This window comes from Acinonyx jubatus, chromosome A2, assembly GCF_027475565.1.
Source record: "Acinonyx jubatus isolate Ajub_Pintada_27869175 chromosome A2, VMU_Ajub_asm_v1.0, whole genome shotgun sequence".
Lineage (NCBI taxonomy): Eukaryota > Metazoa > Chordata > Mammalia > Carnivora > Felidae > Acinonyx > Acinonyx jubatus.
In genome coordinates this window covers 42,865,454-42,885,392 of record NC_069383.1, presented here as the reverse complement: position 1 = coordinate 42,885,392, position 19,939 = coordinate 42,865,454, and the positions used below count along the sequence as shown (strand labels likewise).

At 34.6% G+C, this 19,939-nt stretch overlaps 1 protein-coding gene across 1 annotated transcript in view; it reads right to left on the bottom strand.

Annotated features, from left to right (window-relative positions):
- The window catches only part of DPY19L2 (dpy-19 like 2), a 95,083-nt gene that overhangs the window by 64,714 nt on the left and 10,430 nt on the right, over positions 1-19,939 (bottom strand). The window contains exons 5-8 of the mRNA XM_015065059.3: positions 9,273-9,393; positions 6,886-6,979; positions 2,413-2,470; positions 659-750 (exon numbers count right to left, since the gene is read on the bottom strand). Of these exons, the coding sequence (XP_014920545.2) occupies positions 659-750; positions 2,413-2,470; positions 6,886-6,979; positions 9,273-9,393 (365 nt within the window). The remainder of the gene's footprint in view (positions 1-658; positions 751-2,412; positions 2,471-6,885; positions 6,980-9,272; positions 9,394-19,939) is intronic.

Sequence of the window (19,939 nt, the reverse complement as noted above, 5' to 3'; positions counted from 1 at the left end):
TGCACACTGAAGTTTTAAATTGTCCAGTCTGCAATTATGAAATATCAGTAACCAAAACCTTTTACCACAGATAGTGTTAGTATCTTTTAGAATATGAAAAAGAAACATACAACATTTTGTGTAAATCATAAAATTGTAGCCGTTCTTTTTTATAAAGGGTATACTGGATTTTGATAAATCCTTACACTATGTTATATAAATTTTCAAAAGCAAAACTTTAAATGTTCCTATTGTTTTGTTATATTATCACAAAATATATTCACTAAGTACTCAGTTATATTTACCAAACAAAAATGACTCTTGGCTAAAGTACAGAGTGTATAATACATGCACTCACGGGTATAATCCTAATGTTGGAGTTAACACATTTCATTCCAGGAAACCCCTGACTGGTCAGACTAAAATCACTTCAAAAATATAAAAAGAAACCATCTCTCTACTAGGAATCTAGATTACCAAAAATCTGTAGTCTAGACTCAAGTGGAAAGCAATCATTTGCGTAATTTTAGATTATTTTCTCAACTAGATACTCAATTTAATTTTAAAGTAACTAAAAATAAAAGGAAAACTAAATTCGACAATTATAACTTAATAAGTTGAAGCATATTTTAAGAAAGCTTACATAATTTATTTAGATTTGTTTATAAACAAAAATTACCTGAGAATCAAAGTTAAAATGCACATCTGAAGTACAAGAAATGGATATGAGAAACTTTCCCGGAGAGGTGGTGTCCACATTACACGGGTAGCCTGAAATCAATAAAATGCTTACTTTGCTTTATGTTCCATTACAGTAAACATTATTAACCTAAAAATCATGGGTAGGCTGGTTTTAATACTTTTAATACCAGACTCATTGATTTCTGAATAGCTGGGATAGCTTCTCAGTTTTTGGAGCTCACTTAATGGGCATACAGGCATTAGGTAGAGAGCCATTAACTAGCAAGTCCAGAAGCAAGTGAAAGATGTATCATGCCAAATATAAGAAAACCTGAAGGACAAACAAGATGACAGGCATAGGAGTGGTGAGGATTCTGGGACTGACAACCAGATCCACATTCTAGCTCTGCACTAATGATCCTGGCATCCCAGGGCTGTGGCCCAGAAAAATATTTAACCAAACGTCACCTAGGGCATGCACAAGCACCAAGAGAGTTTACACATAACAAGTTTAATGAGTACAGACACACAGTACAAATAATTAAGATGGTCTCTGAATCTGTGAAATATACCTTTAAAAGAGTTAACTGCAAATTTCGAAAAACAACTGGAAGTATTTTTAAATCACTAATGTGATGCATAAATGAAAGTATTAACATTTTGTACAGGCTTTAAAACTAATCATTTCTAAGACACGAGTGAGAATATTATAAAAGTTCTATGTCAAGAATTCTAAAATTCTAGAGAAAATCATAACTCTTATAAACTCTTATTACTCCTATTCTAAGAAACCAAAACTATAAACTTTGGAAGATTAATTATGGTATGTTTAAGAAAGTTTGGCATACTCAAAGAAAAGTTCTTGCCTTTATATTAACACCTGGTGAATGACAATGTATTCGTTTAAGTTTATACATTTAAGATATTTATGTATAATTTTTATGATTCCCTTGTCTAACTAGTTTTCTAAAATTCACCAAGTGTTTGCCTTTCCCAGTAGTAACAGAAACTTCAACCCTATGTAACCCATGCCAAACATATTACATATTTTGCTTCCAAAAGCTAGCAGTCATATTCTCTCACTTTTCACTGCCACATCCTCAGCATCGAACAGAATCTGGCATAGGTCATGTACTCAGTATTTTGTTGAATGAATCTATCATACTCTAAATAAGTTTCTATGAGCTCTTTGTAGGTAGACTATACCCCATTGGACTGAGTTAGTACATTTCTACTTTGAATTCAGCATTTTGTGTAACTGAAAAAGGCAGCCTGATGTAATAACAGAAACAAGGTATTAGAGCAAGACAGATGGAGAATGGGAAACCCAGCTTCACCAGGTACTGACTGTGAAATCTTGCATAAGTAACAACCAGCCTAAATTACAATTTCACAACTTCTACCGTGAGGAGAACAGCTACCTTCCAAAAAACTGTGGTATGAGTAAATGAGATGTTTATCAAGTGCCTGAACTCAACAAGTACAGTATTTGCTTTTTCAACAAAATAGAGTATTTGCTTTTTCTACAAAATGTAGGTATACTAAAAACCAAGCAAGATACTTCACATCATGAATTCTAATTATGTAAAAATGTGGATTAACATGATTAAAATAACAACTTACAACATAAGGTTCTTTAAAATATTGCGAAGTCCTAAGTAACATGCAATTATATATTGTTTTGATGAATGTATTTCCTTGTTCCTATACAGCCCCTTCTATTTCTTAAAAATTATTTTCTAGAAAACAAACCTCTCCATGGTTGAAAAAGTAGCATAATACTGTAATTAGACCTCCAAGTTGAGTCCCACTGTTAAAAAAAAGAGTATACATTCATAATTCATGCAAAATATAGTGAGTTTCTCACAAAATTATCTCTTACAATTTAAGGTCATATTTAAGACACCACAGTACTGAACCATATAAAATGATAGTAACGATTTCAAAAGTACCCATGTAGTTAATATTTTAATCTTGAGTGTACAAGCATACAAAGTATACATATAAAGAAATCAGAATTTTATAATTTATTGTATTTAAAATATTTTCTAAACAAAATACATGTGAACATAAAAGTTTTTTACAGGCCAGCATTTCAAAGTCTATACTGCATTCTTTGAATTTTCTCAATGGAGGCCAGGTTTTGTTTTTGAAATTGGATTTCAGTGACTGGGAGATGAAGACAAGAGCCCAAAAGTTTCACTTAGCAGTAACTCTGAACTATCTAAACTACTACAAACATTCTTTTGTTGAGTCCCAAAGAAACAGCAGTGCAAAATGCAAAACTTAGATCCCAGATGGCTGATAATCATCAAAGATTATGAACCGTTTCTTAAAGTTGCCTTTTCTTTGTACATTGTCATCACTGTATCCATGGCTTCACACTTGGAAGACAATATCACATGAATGACTGAAGAACTAACGAAATGAGCTCAAAACAACAAGCAGAGGAAAGCTAATAGGAAGTGATTTACCATCAACAGATTTTCACGAAAGAAAATTCAAAGAATGCCTTTGAAAAGAAAGAAATTGCGAGGAGGAACCTGTGAGAGGCAGAAGACTGAAGCATACAGAAAGTAGGACCATGTGGATATAAATGTGAGCAAGATTCAACAACACAAATGGCGATAACAGTGACTGCTATGGAGGGGAAATAGTAGCACTAAACTACAATAATAATTGTAAGATATGAGGGGCTGCTTTGAAGCAAAGTGTCCTCAAATTCCTTGTATTGTAAGAAGGGGAAATATCTCAATTAATTTTAGACTTGATAAAGTCAGATAAGCATGTTACTGTTTTATTATTAACCACCAAAAGAACAGAAATGGAATAGCTACATTCCAAGTTACTGCCAACGGCGAGGGTAGCCAGGGTAAGAAATATAAATTTACCCCTGCTTCCTATTTCTTTGTTTCTCATATGCCATTGTTTCTGCTCTCGTCACAATATTGGTGATGCTATATATATATACACACACACACACATATACATATATATACATACACTGTATGTCAGCTAACTTATACTTTATTGTCAAGTTAGCTGACATACAGTGTATATACAGTGTGCTCTTGATTTGGGGGTAAACACTTTTGTAGCCAACATTTGTTTTATCTATATATCCTTTTTTTAAAGACTGGAGCCGAATAATGTATTTGATATTCCTGAACTGTGTAAACAATTCAGAGAAGACTATCACCTCTTGGGTACTTCTCCCAGGGGAAAATATTAACTTTAAAAAGTTTTAGTCTTGTATAACATTTTCCATATAAAAAAAGAGTAATATGAATAATTTCAAAAATAGGACATTTTAAAGCTGCCAACATAATCTAAAAATAATTCTTTTCCATCAAAATATTGATGAGCTTATATTTTCCTAAAACACATATATTAAAACATACATAAAATTTTCTAGTTTCTAGAATATAAAGTGAACATCCTTTCAACCACTATATATCATTGAAATAGAAAATTGATCACGCCTTGGGTCCCTACCTGACACCCCTTCAAAAGCCACTATCCTGATTTTTGTGAGTATTAATATAACCACATCTATACACATACTATGATTTACTTTAATCTGTTTTTAAACTGTATACAAATGGAAGTATGCAGCCTTTCTTTAATTCTGTGCTTGCCTTGATTCATTCAACATTCTATTTGTAAGAATAATCCATGTTGATGTGTATAGCTACAGTTCATTCATTCTCAATGTTGTGTAGTAGTTCGCTATTAATAAACTGTAATGGGTACATTTCTCTGTTCATAGATAGAGTTGTTTTCAGCTTGCAGCTCTTACAAACAACACTGCTGGTGTCACCTGCAATACATACTTTCTGGTGTACATAGTATAATTGGCACACAATTATGTTAGTTTCAGGTATACAACATGATGCAACATCTCTATACATTATGATATGCTCACAGATGTAGCTACCATCTGTCACCATACAACACTATTACAATACCATTAACTATATTCCCAATACTGTGCCTTTTCTCCCTGTGACTTACTCATTCCATAACTGGAAGCCTGTATCTCCCATTCTCCTTTATCTATTTTGCTCATTCCCCATTCCCCTCCTCCGTGGCAAACACCAAGTTTGTTCCCTGTATTTAAAGGTGTATATACTTTAAATTGGAATTGCAGAGTTAGAAAGTATCTACACTTTCAACTTTACTAAATTAATGCACACAGTTTTTCCAAAATAGTTGTACTAATTTGTATGTCCACTTGCCACAGAAAAAAGTTCCTTTTGCCAATCTAGTAGATGTGAAATATCCTTGCGGATAAAATCTGTATTTTTCTGATAAGTAATTATGGTAGTCAACTTTACATATGTTTATTGGCAATGTGGAATTCTTCTCATATATGTCTGATCATAAATACTCTGTGCACTTTTCTATTGGGTTGTCTGTCTTCTTAGTCTTGTCTCCTCTCTAGAATATAAATTCTAAAAGGACAGAGGTTCTTTTGTATTCCTGGCACCTGCAGTGCCATGTGATTGCAAAGTCTGGATACAATGTTGGTTATATGCTTTGTAATATCTTTTCCCAGTTTGTGGATTATCTTTTCATTCTATAATGCCTTGAGGAATTTAATTCTTCCCATCAAATTTATTAGTTTTCTTCTTCATGGCTAAACTTTTGTTCCTTGTTTAAAGAAATCTTTTCTTATCCCAAGTTACTGATATTCATTCTAAGCATTTTATATTTTTTTCTTTCATATTTGAGTTTTTACTCTAACTAGGATTTAATTTTCGTACAGTTTCAACTTCTCTTTGTTCCTTAATGATCTTCCAGTGATTCCAGGACCATGTGTTGAGAAGCTGGTCCTTACCTACTGATGGACAATATCCACTCTCAGCATACATCAAGTGTCTTTAAATGGGCCAAGTGTTTCTGAGACCTGCTTTACTCCACTGTTCTACCTGCCTACCCCCATACCACAATCACATTACCTTATTTACATCAGATGTATAATACAGAAATGATTACTAAAGCAAGTCCCCCTATCTTCTTCAAGAATGTCTCCACTATTTTAGGTCTTTTGCATTTCTTTAGGTCTTTTGCATTTTTAACTTTATTTTTTTTAAGGTTTATTCATTTTTGAGAGACAGAGACAGAACATTAGCAGGGGTGGGGCAGAGAGAGAGGGAGACACAGAATCCAAAGCAGGCTCCAGGTTCCCAGCTGTCAGCACAGAGCCCGACACAGGGCTCGAACTCACGAATCGTGAGATAATGATCTGAGCTGAAGTCAGACACCCAACCGACTGAGCCACCCAGGTGCCCCTAGATTTTCAACTTTAAATTCAAGAATAACATTATAAAGAAAGCTGCTGATCAGTAAGGAATATATTTTGCTGTAAGAAATAAAACCTAACAAAAGTGGCTGATATCATTCAATTAAAAAAATGAAAGATAAGTGTCTGCTGGCATTGGTTCACCCAGCACAAGGATGTTAGAGCAGACTTAGGTGCTATATTTGTGGCCTTTCCCTCTTGGTCACAAGGTGACTGCAGCAACTCCAAGCATCACCCTAAAGTTTAAAAGCAGAAGACAGAGAAAAGACAGCTGAAATCTATCCTTGTCAGAAAGACAAATGCTTTCCTAAGTATAAACAAGACTGATTTCATCGTATTTTTCGATGAAAAAACTAACTCATATGGCCATCCCAGGAAGCAATGGAGAGTGGGAAGCAGATTGCATGATTATCATAATCAACCTATCACCTGAGACTGGACACACTGCTACCCGAAACCAAATTGTGGTACCATTAACAAGAAACATAGGCTATCAAATATTAAGTGTCTGCCATAGTGATATATGTTTTCTTTTATACTTTCTTAATTTCACATGTACAGACATTAAAATTAGAAATAATCAGTCACTAATGCCAACCAAAGATTCCTCTAATGTTATAATAAGTTCACATATGGCCTGGTGGTATTCTCACTAAAGGCTTTGTTAAGGAATCTTAGTCTTAAAAAAAAAAAACAAAAAAAACCCAAAAACAAAACCCAGAAGGATAAAAGAGAGGCCTTTAAGCGACAGCTTTAGTTTCTGGTTGCGTGATATTAACTAAGTTTCTGAAAAAAATAAAATTAATGTATAAAATTTCATACTATTAATCAATTAATCTCATAATTATCCTTTTCATTTAATCAGAAAATGTCAGCCAGTCTTTATAGGTCCACTGAAAGATCTAACACAGTAATCTTACCTCAGGTATGCACCATATATGAAGAACAATCCCATCATTACTCCATTTAAAATAAAAATCACAGCAACATAAAAGCAAGCAGGGTCTCCCAATCCTTTAAAAAAGACACAGATTATTAGTACTTCATGAATAAATGACTATAAGGCAATTGGGCATAACTGTCTCAGTGCCTTGGATTCAGGGTTCAGAACTTGCTGAAAACATTTGCTTTTCAGATTGCTGCTCTACTTAATAGTTACATAAGTACCTTCCCCTTATATCACGTATTATTACATTTGAATTATATACTTTATTGTAGTTACATTTATACTTTGCCCTAATGAAGTATTATTATACTGCAATGATTAGTTGGTGGTGTATTATTTTGTTAAAGTGATGTTGCTATTGTTCAGTATCTAGAATTCTCTGTAAAGTCACTTGATGTATTACAGGAGAAGACCTACTGCATTATTTTTATCCTTTGCGACGTTCTTTTTGCAACTTTCTTCTTCCTATATGTATCCAGGCAGGTAGCCACTTGACCTCCCCACTTTCAGGTCTCCTAGGTATCTCAAACTAATGTAGCAATTCAAACCTGCTCCTTAAAACATCTTCTCAATGTTTATTTATTTTTGAGAGAAAGAAAGGGAGAGCATGAGTGGAGGAGGGTCAGAGAGAGAGGGAGACACAGAATCTGAAGCAGGCTCTAGGCTCTGAGCTGTCAGCACAAAGCCTGATGTAGGGCTTGAACTCACGAACTATGAGATCATGACCTAAGCTGAAGTCAGAAGCTTACCTGACTGAGCCACCCAGGTACCCCAAACCTGCTACTTTTAAAAGTTTTTTTTCCATTCAAAGAAACTATCACTTAAGCCAGAAACCAATGTTAACAGGACTTCACTCACTTTCCCCTCCCCCATCAATCGATTACCCAATCTTGTCAATTCTACTTCCAATATCCCACAAATCTCTGCATTTTCCAGTTATCTCCCCCCCCACACACACACACAACCGCAATCACTTGCTAAGAGCTTAATAGTCTCCTCCTGGTCTCACTAAACCCACTTTTGTCCTTTACTAATATATTTTCCATATAACTGTCAAAATAATGTTTTTAAAATGTTAATCTGCTAACATTCTTCAATGAATAAAGTACAAAGTACAAAATCCTTAACCAGCATGTGGCCTTTTGTTTTCTGACCCTTCCTTACATTCCTAGCATCACTTCACACCATTTTTTCTTCTTTCTCTCTCTGCTCCCAAAAGTCTAGCCTTCTTTCAGTTCTCTCTTGCCTCAGGACTTCTGAATATTCTGGTTCCTAATCTTGAAACACTTCTCCTTTACTCCTAAACTCAGCAACCTTATTTTCTTATTTACAATATCCATCACAGTTGTAACCACTAACACCCCTCTTACGTGTAAACTCTATGAGGGTAAGGTCTATGCCTACCTGGCTCATCTGGGTTCTAAGTGCAAACAATAACCTATCACTTAGTGGCAACTTAATAAACATCATATATGTGTGTGTGTGTATATATATGTGTGTCATATATACACACACACATATATATGGCAATTTTTCCCCATCCTTCAGAAAAAAATGTTAACTTCTAAGCTGAGTCATTACAAAGTTTCTCATTTTATGAAACATTTTCTTGATTACTTTGTACAAAAAAAGTCTAATCGCCCCTCAACTATCCCCTATCAATGCTATTTTAAATGCTACAAAGATCAGCTGAGAAAATTAGAAAAATGTAAGGAAAATACAGAAATACAGATTTAGCGAACATTCTAAGAAATAAATGTTATATAAAGAAATCTAAAAAATATATTTATAAAATACAGTTAAGTAGTCATGTTGTAGAGAATATGAAGAAATAAAAAATGCAAATATTATGCAAGTAGATATATGTGACTTTGAATAAAGTTCTTAGAGTTTAAAAGTGCTAAACGACAAATATCTCAAATAGAAGTGACAATTATAGATCCTGGGAAACCCAGGATTCCAAATGGGGTTCTTTGACAAAGGTGCTAATGAAGATGTATACGGAGAGTTCAAGTAGAACTATTCATGAACTGTGAGAATATAAGAAACAGTATTTCTAAAGCAATCTATTAATTACATATTTGATTTTTATGTATGTATGCATAACCAAATTTTTACATGAACTATTACAGGTAGATATTTGACTGTTTACTCTACATCCCCCAATTTTATACATTTAAACTACCCCAAAACTTTTTTTAAATCTTTTTATTCTATTTATACTCTTTTAATCAGCTCTACAGTGTTTTAAAGAAAACAAATCAATCACAGTAATTTATAATTCTTAAAATGAGTCACAACTCTATAAAACATTTTTGTAAATATTAATGACAACATGGCAGCATTTAGGAAGAAACATGCCTTCACAACTTTGAACTTCATTTAAAGGTTCTACTCTGGTGACATTCCAGCAGGTCTTAGCTTCTAGCCCAAATAAACTCATTATTCCCACAAATATACGATACCAGAAGGCTATAATCACCTACAAAGACAAAAACAAAAAGAGATGATGGAGAAAAATATCTTCATAAGAAAACTTTTTCCAAAATACCACTTTATGATGGCTTCCTTTGACATTATAAACTTTTGACAAATTTATTTAAATCATTTCACGGGGAAAACAGTCCTTTTAAAATTATATATATACACACAATAAACTAAAGTTGTATATTACTAATTAATGCACATCTACAAAAATGTATGTTATGATCAATATCTCTGTAATATGTTCTTGTAATCAATTCTACAACATAAATAACAGTAGCTGTAAAATCAAGTATAATAGTACATAATTAAAATATGGTGTTTATTAATAGCAAAATACAATGATTTACGGGAATATTTCATAACATTTCATTTACTGAATTTATTTTCTTCATAGTCTACAAAATATAAAACCAACTGCATATGGGATAATAGCTCCTGTGCCCATTAAAACTTTAACCAAGCAGTGGCTCAGTTGGTTAAGTGTCCAACTTTGGCTTAGGTCATGATCTCACAGTTTGTGGGTTCAAGCCCCACATCAGGCTCTGTGCTGACAGTTCAGAGCCTGAAGCCTGCTTCAGATTCTGTGTCTCCCTCTTTCTTTGCCCCTCCCCTGCTCACACTCTGTCTCTGTCTCTGTCTCTCTCTCAAAAATAAAAAAAAATTAAAAAAACAAAACAAAACTTAAACCAAGCAGATTTAATTAACTAATTCTTCCCAATCTGCAATCCACTTTGGTGAAGTTTAAAGACAAGGGAAAAGGACAACAACAGAAAATTACAACAAAATGCTCATGGTTGGGAGATTTAAAAAAAATAATTTTATAGATTTGGGAATAATACAAGATCATTGGGAAAATAAATAAATAAATAAATAAATAAAGAGTTTAAAGTGAAAGTGAAAACCACCTAGATCTATTTTTAGTATTTTGGTGATCATCCCTCCAGTTTCCCCCTTGGTATACAAAAACACACACAGAGCTAAAGTGATTCAGGATTATATATTATCTAAGATGCTAATGTAATATGCATCACCAAACATAATAAACATCTTTCCATATACGAAAAGTATAGATTTACTGTTTTATCACTTACTTGTATAAAACTGGCCTTATGCAAAAAGTTATATATTCTTGTGTATTTATCACCCATGTACAAAAACTTTATTACATTAAATGCATGTGCTAAATCTAGAATTATACTCCTTTCTGGAAGGTAGCTTGATATAATAGGGAAGCATTGCTTTGAAGTCAGAATTAAACTCAAATTCTGACTCTGTAAGTTATGGTTTTGATAGTCTGAAGTAACCAACCCTTCAACCTCTGAACCTCACACACCTCATCTCTAAAAGGACATTAGTGATAACCATCTTGTAAGAGTGATGGGAGATGAGAAATTACACACTGGCATACAGTTAAGCATTAAATGCTTTGCCTTTTTAAAACATATTGTTCCACACTTAACACTTTCAGCTGTAGGTTAGAAATTAATCCCCTGATGAACGCAAAAAGTATGGAAGTCCACTTCAACACTGCAGTACTAGAGAAGGTTGCATGCAAATCCAGATCTCCACATTGTATCTACGCAACGGGAAATGAGATTGAATGACTCCTTGTTGCCTCGTCCCTTATAATGCTATCAAGTTTACATTATCATGATTACTCTTTCATAACATCAAGGAAACTGAAAACTGCTAATTATTCAATAAGTATCTCTGAACAAGTGAAAAGAAAAAAAATTAGCTAAGAGACCATACTGTTGGAAATTAAGGAAACAAGAAACAGAGATTTTACTATATAAAGTTCTAAAAATAACCAAAAAAGTAAAAATAAGTATAAACGCTAGGAGAAAGGGAGCTAGTGTAGTAAACTAAATCCTCATCCTACACACAGAGTAAGTCAACATCAACTAAAGTGGAAGATTCAAGAAATAGGTTGTCTTTTGATTTTTGCATTCATGCTATAGTTACACAGATAATCACAGAAGTAAGAACAGAAGAGTGTCTCTGAAGGGTTAGCTGGGAAATAGACAAAGCTGGTACAGAAAACTGCTTCTTTCATCTTAGATCTCAGGCAGGTCCATACTATACAATTGTTACTACTGCAAATGACATTGAGAAGTACTTACAGAAATCAAAAAAGAAAAGAAGAAAGAAAGAAGGAAAGAAAGAAGAGAAAAGAAAAGGAAAGAAAAATAAATCTAGAAACCAAAATTAAACAACACAATACCAAATATACGATGGGTCAAAGGAAAAACCATATTGGAAATTAAAAAAGAACTTGAACAGAACCAAAATGAAAAAACAACATATAAATGTTTAAACACTATGAATTTCTGTTTGGGGAAAGATGGAGTAGATGTACTTTCTCCTATTTCTCTAAGTGAGACTAAAGCTCTTGGGAATTATATAAATCAAATGTAAGAAAACTTTGAAAGGTAGAGAAAAGGCAAGCTAGCCAGGGATCTTAGGACCGACCTAAGGCACAAAATGGTGATGAGTTTCTGGGACTTTCTTTTTGCCTCATTTTCTCAGAATTGGTGTTAAAGATCCTGGCAACAGAAACACCAATGGGCGCAGACACAAAAAAGACCAACAGGAAATACAAATCAAAACCACACTCAGATATCACCTCACACCAGTCAGAGTGGCCAAAATGAACAAATCAGGAGACTATAGATGCTGGAGAGGATGTGGAGAAACAGGAACCCTCTTGCACTGTTGGTGGGAATGCAAATTGGTGCAGCCACTCTGGAAAACAGTGTGGAGGTTCCTCAAAAAATTAAAAATAGACCTACCCTATGACCTAGCAATAGCACTGCTAGGAATTTACTCAAGGAATACAGGAGTGCTGATGCATAGGGGCACTTGTACCCCAATGCTGATAGCAGCACTCTCAACAGTAGCCAAATTATGGAAAGAGCCTAAATGTCCATCAACGGATGAATGGATAAAGAAATTGTGGTTTATATACACGATGGAGGACTATGTGGCAATGAGAAAGAATGAAATATGGCCCTTTGTAGCAACATGGATGGAACTGGAGAGTGTTATGCTAAGTAAAATAAGCCATTCAGAGAAAGACAGATACCATATGGTTTCACTCTTATGTGGATCCTGAGAAACTTAACAGAAACCCATGGGGGAGGGGAAGGAAAAAAAAAAGGAGGTTAGAGTGGGAGAGAGCAAAAGCATAAGAGACTTTAAAATTTTTTTTTTTTAACGTTTATTTATTTTTGAGACAGAGAGAGACAGAGCATGAACGGGGGAGGGGCAGAGAGAGAGGGAGACACAGAATCAGAAGCAGGCTCCTGACTCTGAGCCATCAGCCCAGAGCCCGACGCGGGGCTCGAACTCACAGACCATGAGATTGTGACCCGGGCTGAAGTCGGACGCTCAACCGACTGAGCCACCCAGGTGCCCCAAGACTTTTAAAAACTGAGAACAAACTGAGGGTTGATGGGGGGGTGGGATGGAGGGGAGGGTGGGTGATGGGTATTGAGGAGGGCACCTTTTGGGATGAGCACTGGGTGTTGTATGGAAACCAATTTGACAATAAACTTCATATATTGAAAAATAAAAATAAAAAATAAATGAGGAGAAAGGAGATGTAGTACTTTTTAAAAATCATGACCTTTGCTTATGCATGGCGTCTTTCTAGGTAATATGCAAAGCTATATTCTCGAGTCAAAATGAGAATGTGTGAACCTAACTCCTTGAATGGCTTTTGCAAACAAGTTGCAAACACAGCCAATCTATTCTCATAGCCTTGGTCATAGTACTTGAATACACGTGGTAATAAATTTGATTAAAAAAAAAAAAAAAAGACCAACAAAAGCCTTCTCTCTCTAGCTAAAGGACCAGGAAAGCAGAGGCCCAGGAATACATAAAAATTTTATAGACAATAATCTCTCTCAACCAAAAACCACAGAAAACAACAATAATAAAAACATGTGGTCCCACTCCTACCAACAAAGGTCAAATTGAGAACAGAGACTTCAACCTTCTTTAGGCTTTAACAAGTCACCCCAACTTACCCACTGGGATGTTATAGGAGAAAACCAACTAGGAAGCTCTCTATCTTCATGGTGTCAGTATAGACCATGTAGGGAGCCTGGAATTCTACCCTAACCAGAAATAACTTAACCCTTTCCTTTCTCAGTGGGGTAATGTCAGAGGAGGCCTAGTGAAGAGTCAGGGCTTTCATTACCACCCAGGGGTAACAAAGCCATCCACATTATGGTGTCTATAGAGATCACAGAGTTAGTCAGATTCTGATCCCTTCAATGGCAATGAAGAGTACCCCCACCTTGGGTTTAACAGAGGCCAGGGGAAGAATATGGACTTCCATACCCATTTGGCAGTAACAAGATGACTCCAATGAGTCAATTATGAATGTACTTGAAACAAATAAAAACACAGAAAAGTCTTAGTCAAGAAACTGAAAGTTTTAGCAAAAAAATAGAAGATATGAAACAAACAAAAAAATTTCAGAACTGAAAAATACAATAACCAAAATTAAAACTCAATGGATGAACTTAACAGGAGAATGAGGGGGATAGATGAGAATAATCCGTGAACTAGCAGAACAATAGAAATTGCTCAATCTGAATAACAGAAAAAAAAAACAGACTGAAAAAAATAAGGTTATCTATGCACCTCTTGGACTATTACAAAAAATCTAACATTTTTTATCACTGAAGTTTTGAAAAGAGAAAAGAGGAAACCAAAGCTGAGCAAACAAAAAATAGTATAAAACCAAAGAAATCCTCACCAAGCACATCACACTTTTGAACACTTGTGAAAACTGAAAAAGAAAAACATTGAAAGCAACGAGTAAGAAAACAAAATCTTACCTAAAGGAAAAAAAAAATTCAACTGATGACAGATTTCTCATCAGAAACCATGAAGGGCCAGAATGAAGTGGCACCTTTACCAAATGCTGAAAGAAAAAACTGTCAACCTAGAATCCTATAACCAGCAAAATACAGCCTTTAAGAATTAAAGGGAGTTGGACATGAGGGATGGAACAACAACAACAAAAAAAAACAAAACAACAAACTAGGAAAATATGTTGCTAGCAGACTTACCCTAAAAGAAGGCATCTTAGAACATCAAGAAGGAAGGATTTTTTTTTTTAATTTGTTAATGTTTATTTATTTTTGAGAGAGAGAGAGAGAGAGAGAGAGAGACAGACAGACAGACAGAGACAAGGAGCACAGGGGAGGGGAAGAGAGAGGGAAAAACAGAATCTGAAGCAGGCTCCAGGCTCTGAGTTGTCAGCACAGAGCCCAGTGCAGGGCTTGAACCCATGAACTGTGAGGTCATGACCTGAACCAAAGTCAGATGCTTAACTGACTGAGCCACCCAGCTGTCCAAGGAGGGATTTTTTTTTAATGACTAAAATAAAATAGATTTCCCTTCTCAAATAAAAAAAAAAAAAGTTTGAAGGCTAAAACAAACATCATAGTACTGTCTGATGTAGTTTTAAATGGATGTAGAGGAATTATTTAAGATGATGATGTTATAAAGGGAGAAGGGTAGAGAGATGTAAAAGGGGGTAAGTTTTATGCACTATTTGAACTAGTAAAATGATAACAGCAATAGACTGTAATAAGTTACATATATGTAATATCTACAACAACCACTAAAAAAGCTACATAAGGAGATATATTCAAGAAGTATAGACAAATCAAAATATAATTTTTAAATCTTCAAATAACCCAAAGGAAGACAAAAAAAAAGAAAACAGAGAAATGAAAACCCAAGGACAAACAGAAAACAAAAAATAACAGACTCAAGCTGAAACAAATTAATAATTACATTAAATATAAGTGGTAAAATACAATAATTAAAAAAACGTGAGATTGACAATTAAAAAACATAACTCAACTATCTACAAGAAACTCACTTCAAATATAATGAGAAAAGGGGCGCCTGGGTGGCGCAGCCGGTTAAGCGTCCGACTTCGGCTCAGGTCACGATATCGCGGTCCACGAGTTCGAGCCCCGCGTCGGGCTCTGGGCTGATGGCTCAGAGCCTGGAGCCCGCTTCCGATTCTGTGTCTCCCTCTCTCTCTGCCCCTCCCCCGTTCATGCTCTGTCTCTCTCTGTCCCAAAAATAAATAAAAAACGTTGAAAAAAAAATTAAAAAAAAAAAGACAAATATAATGAGAAAGGCAGACTGAAAGTAGAAGGATGAAAAAAGAGACCATGTACACATTAATCAAAAAAAAAAGTAACTATGTTAGTATCAGGAAAAGTAGGCTTCAGAGCAATTTATAAGTGAAGGGGGTAGGATTATTATATAATAATAAAAATCCAACAAAAAGACAGCAATCCTAAATGCCTATGCACTTCACACATTGCTGTAAAATATATGAAGAAGAACTGACAGACCTAAAAGGAGAAATAGATGAATCCACAATTATAGTTGAAGACTTCAGCATTCCTCTCTCAACAATGGATAGACGCTGGACAGAAAATCAGCAAGCACTGAGAAAATATCACCACCACCATCATCCAACAGCATCTAATTAACATTTATAAAACACTTCACCCAAGAATAATGTAATACATACTTTTTTCAAGTGCCTACAGAATATATATCAAGAGGCCCATATTCTGGGCCATAAAACCTCAACAAATTTAAAAGAATCAAAATGATACAAAGTGTTTTCTAAACACAACGAATTTAAGCCACAAGAGTAACAGGAAGATAAAAAGGAAATCTCCCAACACTTGGAAACTAAAAAACCCACTTCTAAAAAATCCATGGATCAAACAGAAAGTCTCAAGGGAAATAAATATATATATATTAAATTGAATAAAAATGAAATACAAAGTTTCCAAGTCCAGCATCTAAGAAGCTCATAAGTTGCAACTTCATCCTAATGAGTAAAAAGTTGAACAAACTAAAAGTTCAGTAATTCTTAGATCCATAAGAGAGGTTAGGTCACAAGGCAAACTCCTGCTCCCCAAATTTGAAAATGACAGGTAAATTGAGAGAATCACAACTTAGTGGAACAGAAACCCATGAGCAAAAACCTCCATGGGAACCAGTTGGAGAGTAGGAAAAACTAAACTATAATTGATAAATTGCTGGAGGCACAGGGTAGACAAGTCTGAGAATCACAAACCCCAGGGAGACCCAGTAATAGGGAAGTGCCAGATATTTATGAGTTTTACTTCTATGAGCTCAACAGGTTCTTACAGTGAGTATCAGAGAAAAATACCCTCCCACTTCTGGCAGGGGGAGTGGAAAAAGGACTAGAGCACTGTGTTTTTCTTAACAAAGCCTGTCTTAGGAGAAATTATTTTACTAGAGCCTAACCTGCTAGGGTTTTATCAGAGCCCAACACACAGGGAAGTGGGGAAATACCAAATTTCAGCCCTATCTAGCCATCTTGTTGCACCTAAGTGGGAGGAAAAAACCTGAGAAGCACTTGTGAAGTTTACAGCCCAGAGGCACAGGTTCATAAAAGACTGACACCTACTAATAGGATTATAGAATGCCTCTTATCACCATGCTACTGGAAGCTTATTGACAGTGGTTCTTTCACCCAGGACCAGCTATTAAGAAACAATTACAAGCCATACTAAAAGCCAAAAACAAGTTTGAAGAAACAGAACAGCGTCAGAACCTGACATAGCAGGGATGTTGTAATTATCAAATTGGGAAATTTAGACCAACTATTATTAATATGCTAAAGGTTCTAATGGATAAAGTAAATAGCATGCAAGAACAGATGGGTAATGTAATCAGAAAGAGAAATCCTAAGAAAGAACCAAAAACAATTGCTAGAGGTATGTATGTATGTATGTATGTATGTATGAATGAATGAATGAATGAATAAATAAATAAATAAATAAATAAATAACAGAAATCAAGAATGCCTTTGATAGGCTTATTAGTAGACTGGACATGGATGAGGAAAGAATCCCTGAGCTTGAATATATTTCAATAGAAACTTCAAAACTGAAAAGCAAAAATAAAAAAAGACAAAACAAAACAAAAAAATAACAAAAAAAAAACATCCTGGAATATTCAAGAACCGTGGGACAACAACAAAAGGTGTACCTACATATAATGGGAATACCAGAAGGAGAAGGGAGAAGGGAAAAGAAGAAATATTTGAAATGGCTCAGAATTCCTTCCAATTAAAGTCATGGGCACCTGGTTGGCTCAGTAGGCTAAGTGTATGACTCTTGGTTTCAGCTCAGGTCATGATCTCACAGGTTCATGAGATCAAGCCCCATGTCTGGCTCTGTGCTGACAGTGCGGAGCCTGCTTGGGATTCTCTCTATCCCTCTCTCACTTCCTCTCCCCTGCTTGTGTGCTCTCTCTCTCTCTCCCTCTCCCTCTCTCTCTCAAAATAAATAAACATAAAAAAGAAAAGAATTCCCTCAAATTGATGTCAGACCACAGATCCAGGAAGCTCAGAGAACACCAAGCATGATAAATGCCAAAAAAAAAAAAAAAAGAAAAAAGAAAAAAATCTACACATATGGTATTTAAACTACAGAAAATCGAAGACAAAGGAAAAATTCTGAAAGAAGCGAGAAGAAAAAACACATCTTACTTACACAGGAGTACAGCTAAGAATTACATCTGACTTCTCCTCAGAAACCATTCAAACATGAGGAAACTGGACTGATAATGTTTAAAGTGCTGGGAGAAAAAGAAACCCAACTTGGGATTCTGTATCATGTGAAAATATCCTTTAAAAGTGAAGGAGAAATAAAGACTTTCTAAGACAAACAAAAATTGAGGAACTTTGTAAAAAAGTTCTTTAGAGGGGATAGAAAAAGATATAGATCAGACATTGAATCTACATAAGGAAAAAAAAAAGAGGATCAAAATAAGAAAAGTGAAGATAAAAAGTTTCCTTTTTATTATTCTTAATTGATCTAACATATATAAATTTTGTTCAAAATAGTAATAGCAACAATGTATTCAATTATGTATCATTATGAATGCATGTAAGCTTATGTATAGGTGACATGAATGACAGAAATTTTTCAGGGGTTGGAAGGGAGGAATTACCATTATTTTGTTATTATAAGGTACTGGCAGTACCGTGGAAGTGATTTAATGTTATTTGAAAGTGGTCTTGGATTAGTCATAAATGTGTACTGTAAACTCTATGGCAACCAAAAAAAGTAAAAAAAAAAAAAAAAAAAAAAAGAATTATAACTCATACCCTAAAAAAGGAGAGAAAATGTAATAATATAAAAGTTCAATTAGAACCACAAAAGGCACAGAAAGACTGCTGGTCAAAATAGTAAAAAGAACAAAGGCAACAAATAGAAAACAGCAAGAAACATAGTAGATATCAGTCCCAGTTTATCAATTATTACTTTGAATGTCAATGATCTAAATGTACCAATCAACAGACAGAGACTGTCAGAAAGGATCAGAAAACAAGACCCAATCATACGTGGGTTTTGTTTTTGTTTTTAAGTAGGCTTAACACCCAAAGTGGGGCTTCAACTCATGGTCCTGGGATTAAAAGCCAGATGATCTACTGACTGAGCCAGCCAGGTGCCCCACAACCATATATTATTAAAAAAAAAAAAAAACCCAACTTTAAAAATAAAGACACCTATATATTAAAAATAAATGGAGTAAGATATACTATGCTAACACTAATTAAAGGAAAGTGGGAGTAGCTATACTAATCCCAAACAGAGCAGACTTTACCATAAAAAAGTTGTCACGGGTGGAGAGTGGTATTACATTATAATAAAGGGGTCAATTCCACATGACATAATCCTCACCATGCGTGCATCTAACAGAACATCAATAAAATTGATAAGTCTCTAGCCAGGTTAACTGAGAAAAAAAAGGGAAGACACAAATTACTAATATCAGAAAGGAAAGAGAGGACATCACTACAGATCCCATTGACATTCAGCAAATAATAAAGTAATGAGCAACCCTTTGTCCATAAATTTCACAATCTAGATGAGACAATTTCTTAAAAGACACAATGTTGCCAAAACTCACACAAGAAGAAATAGACAATCTGAATAGGACTATATCTATTAAACAAATTTAACGATAATAACCTTCCAAATCAGAACGCATCAGGCCCAGATGGGTTTACTACTGAATTCTACCGAACATTTAAGGAATAAAGTATACTAGTTCTCTAGAATTTCCTCCAGAAGATACAGCAGAGGGAACGCTTATGAACTCATTTGTTGAGGCCAGCATTTTTGGTTTGGTAACCAGAAAAAGATATTACAAAAAAAACTACACTACAAACAACATTTTTCATGAACATAGATGCAAAAATCCTCAAAAAAAAAAAAAAAATCAGCTTATCAAATCCAACAATGTATAACAAGATTTATATACCCAGACCAAGTGAGATTTACTGCCAGTATGTAAAGCTGGCTCAACATTTGAAACTGAATTAATATAATCCAACATATCAACAGGCTAAAGAAGAAAAATTACAAGATTATATCAATAGATGCAGAAAAAGCAATTGACAAAATTTAACAACTATTCAAGATTTTAAAAAAAAACTCTCAGTAAAC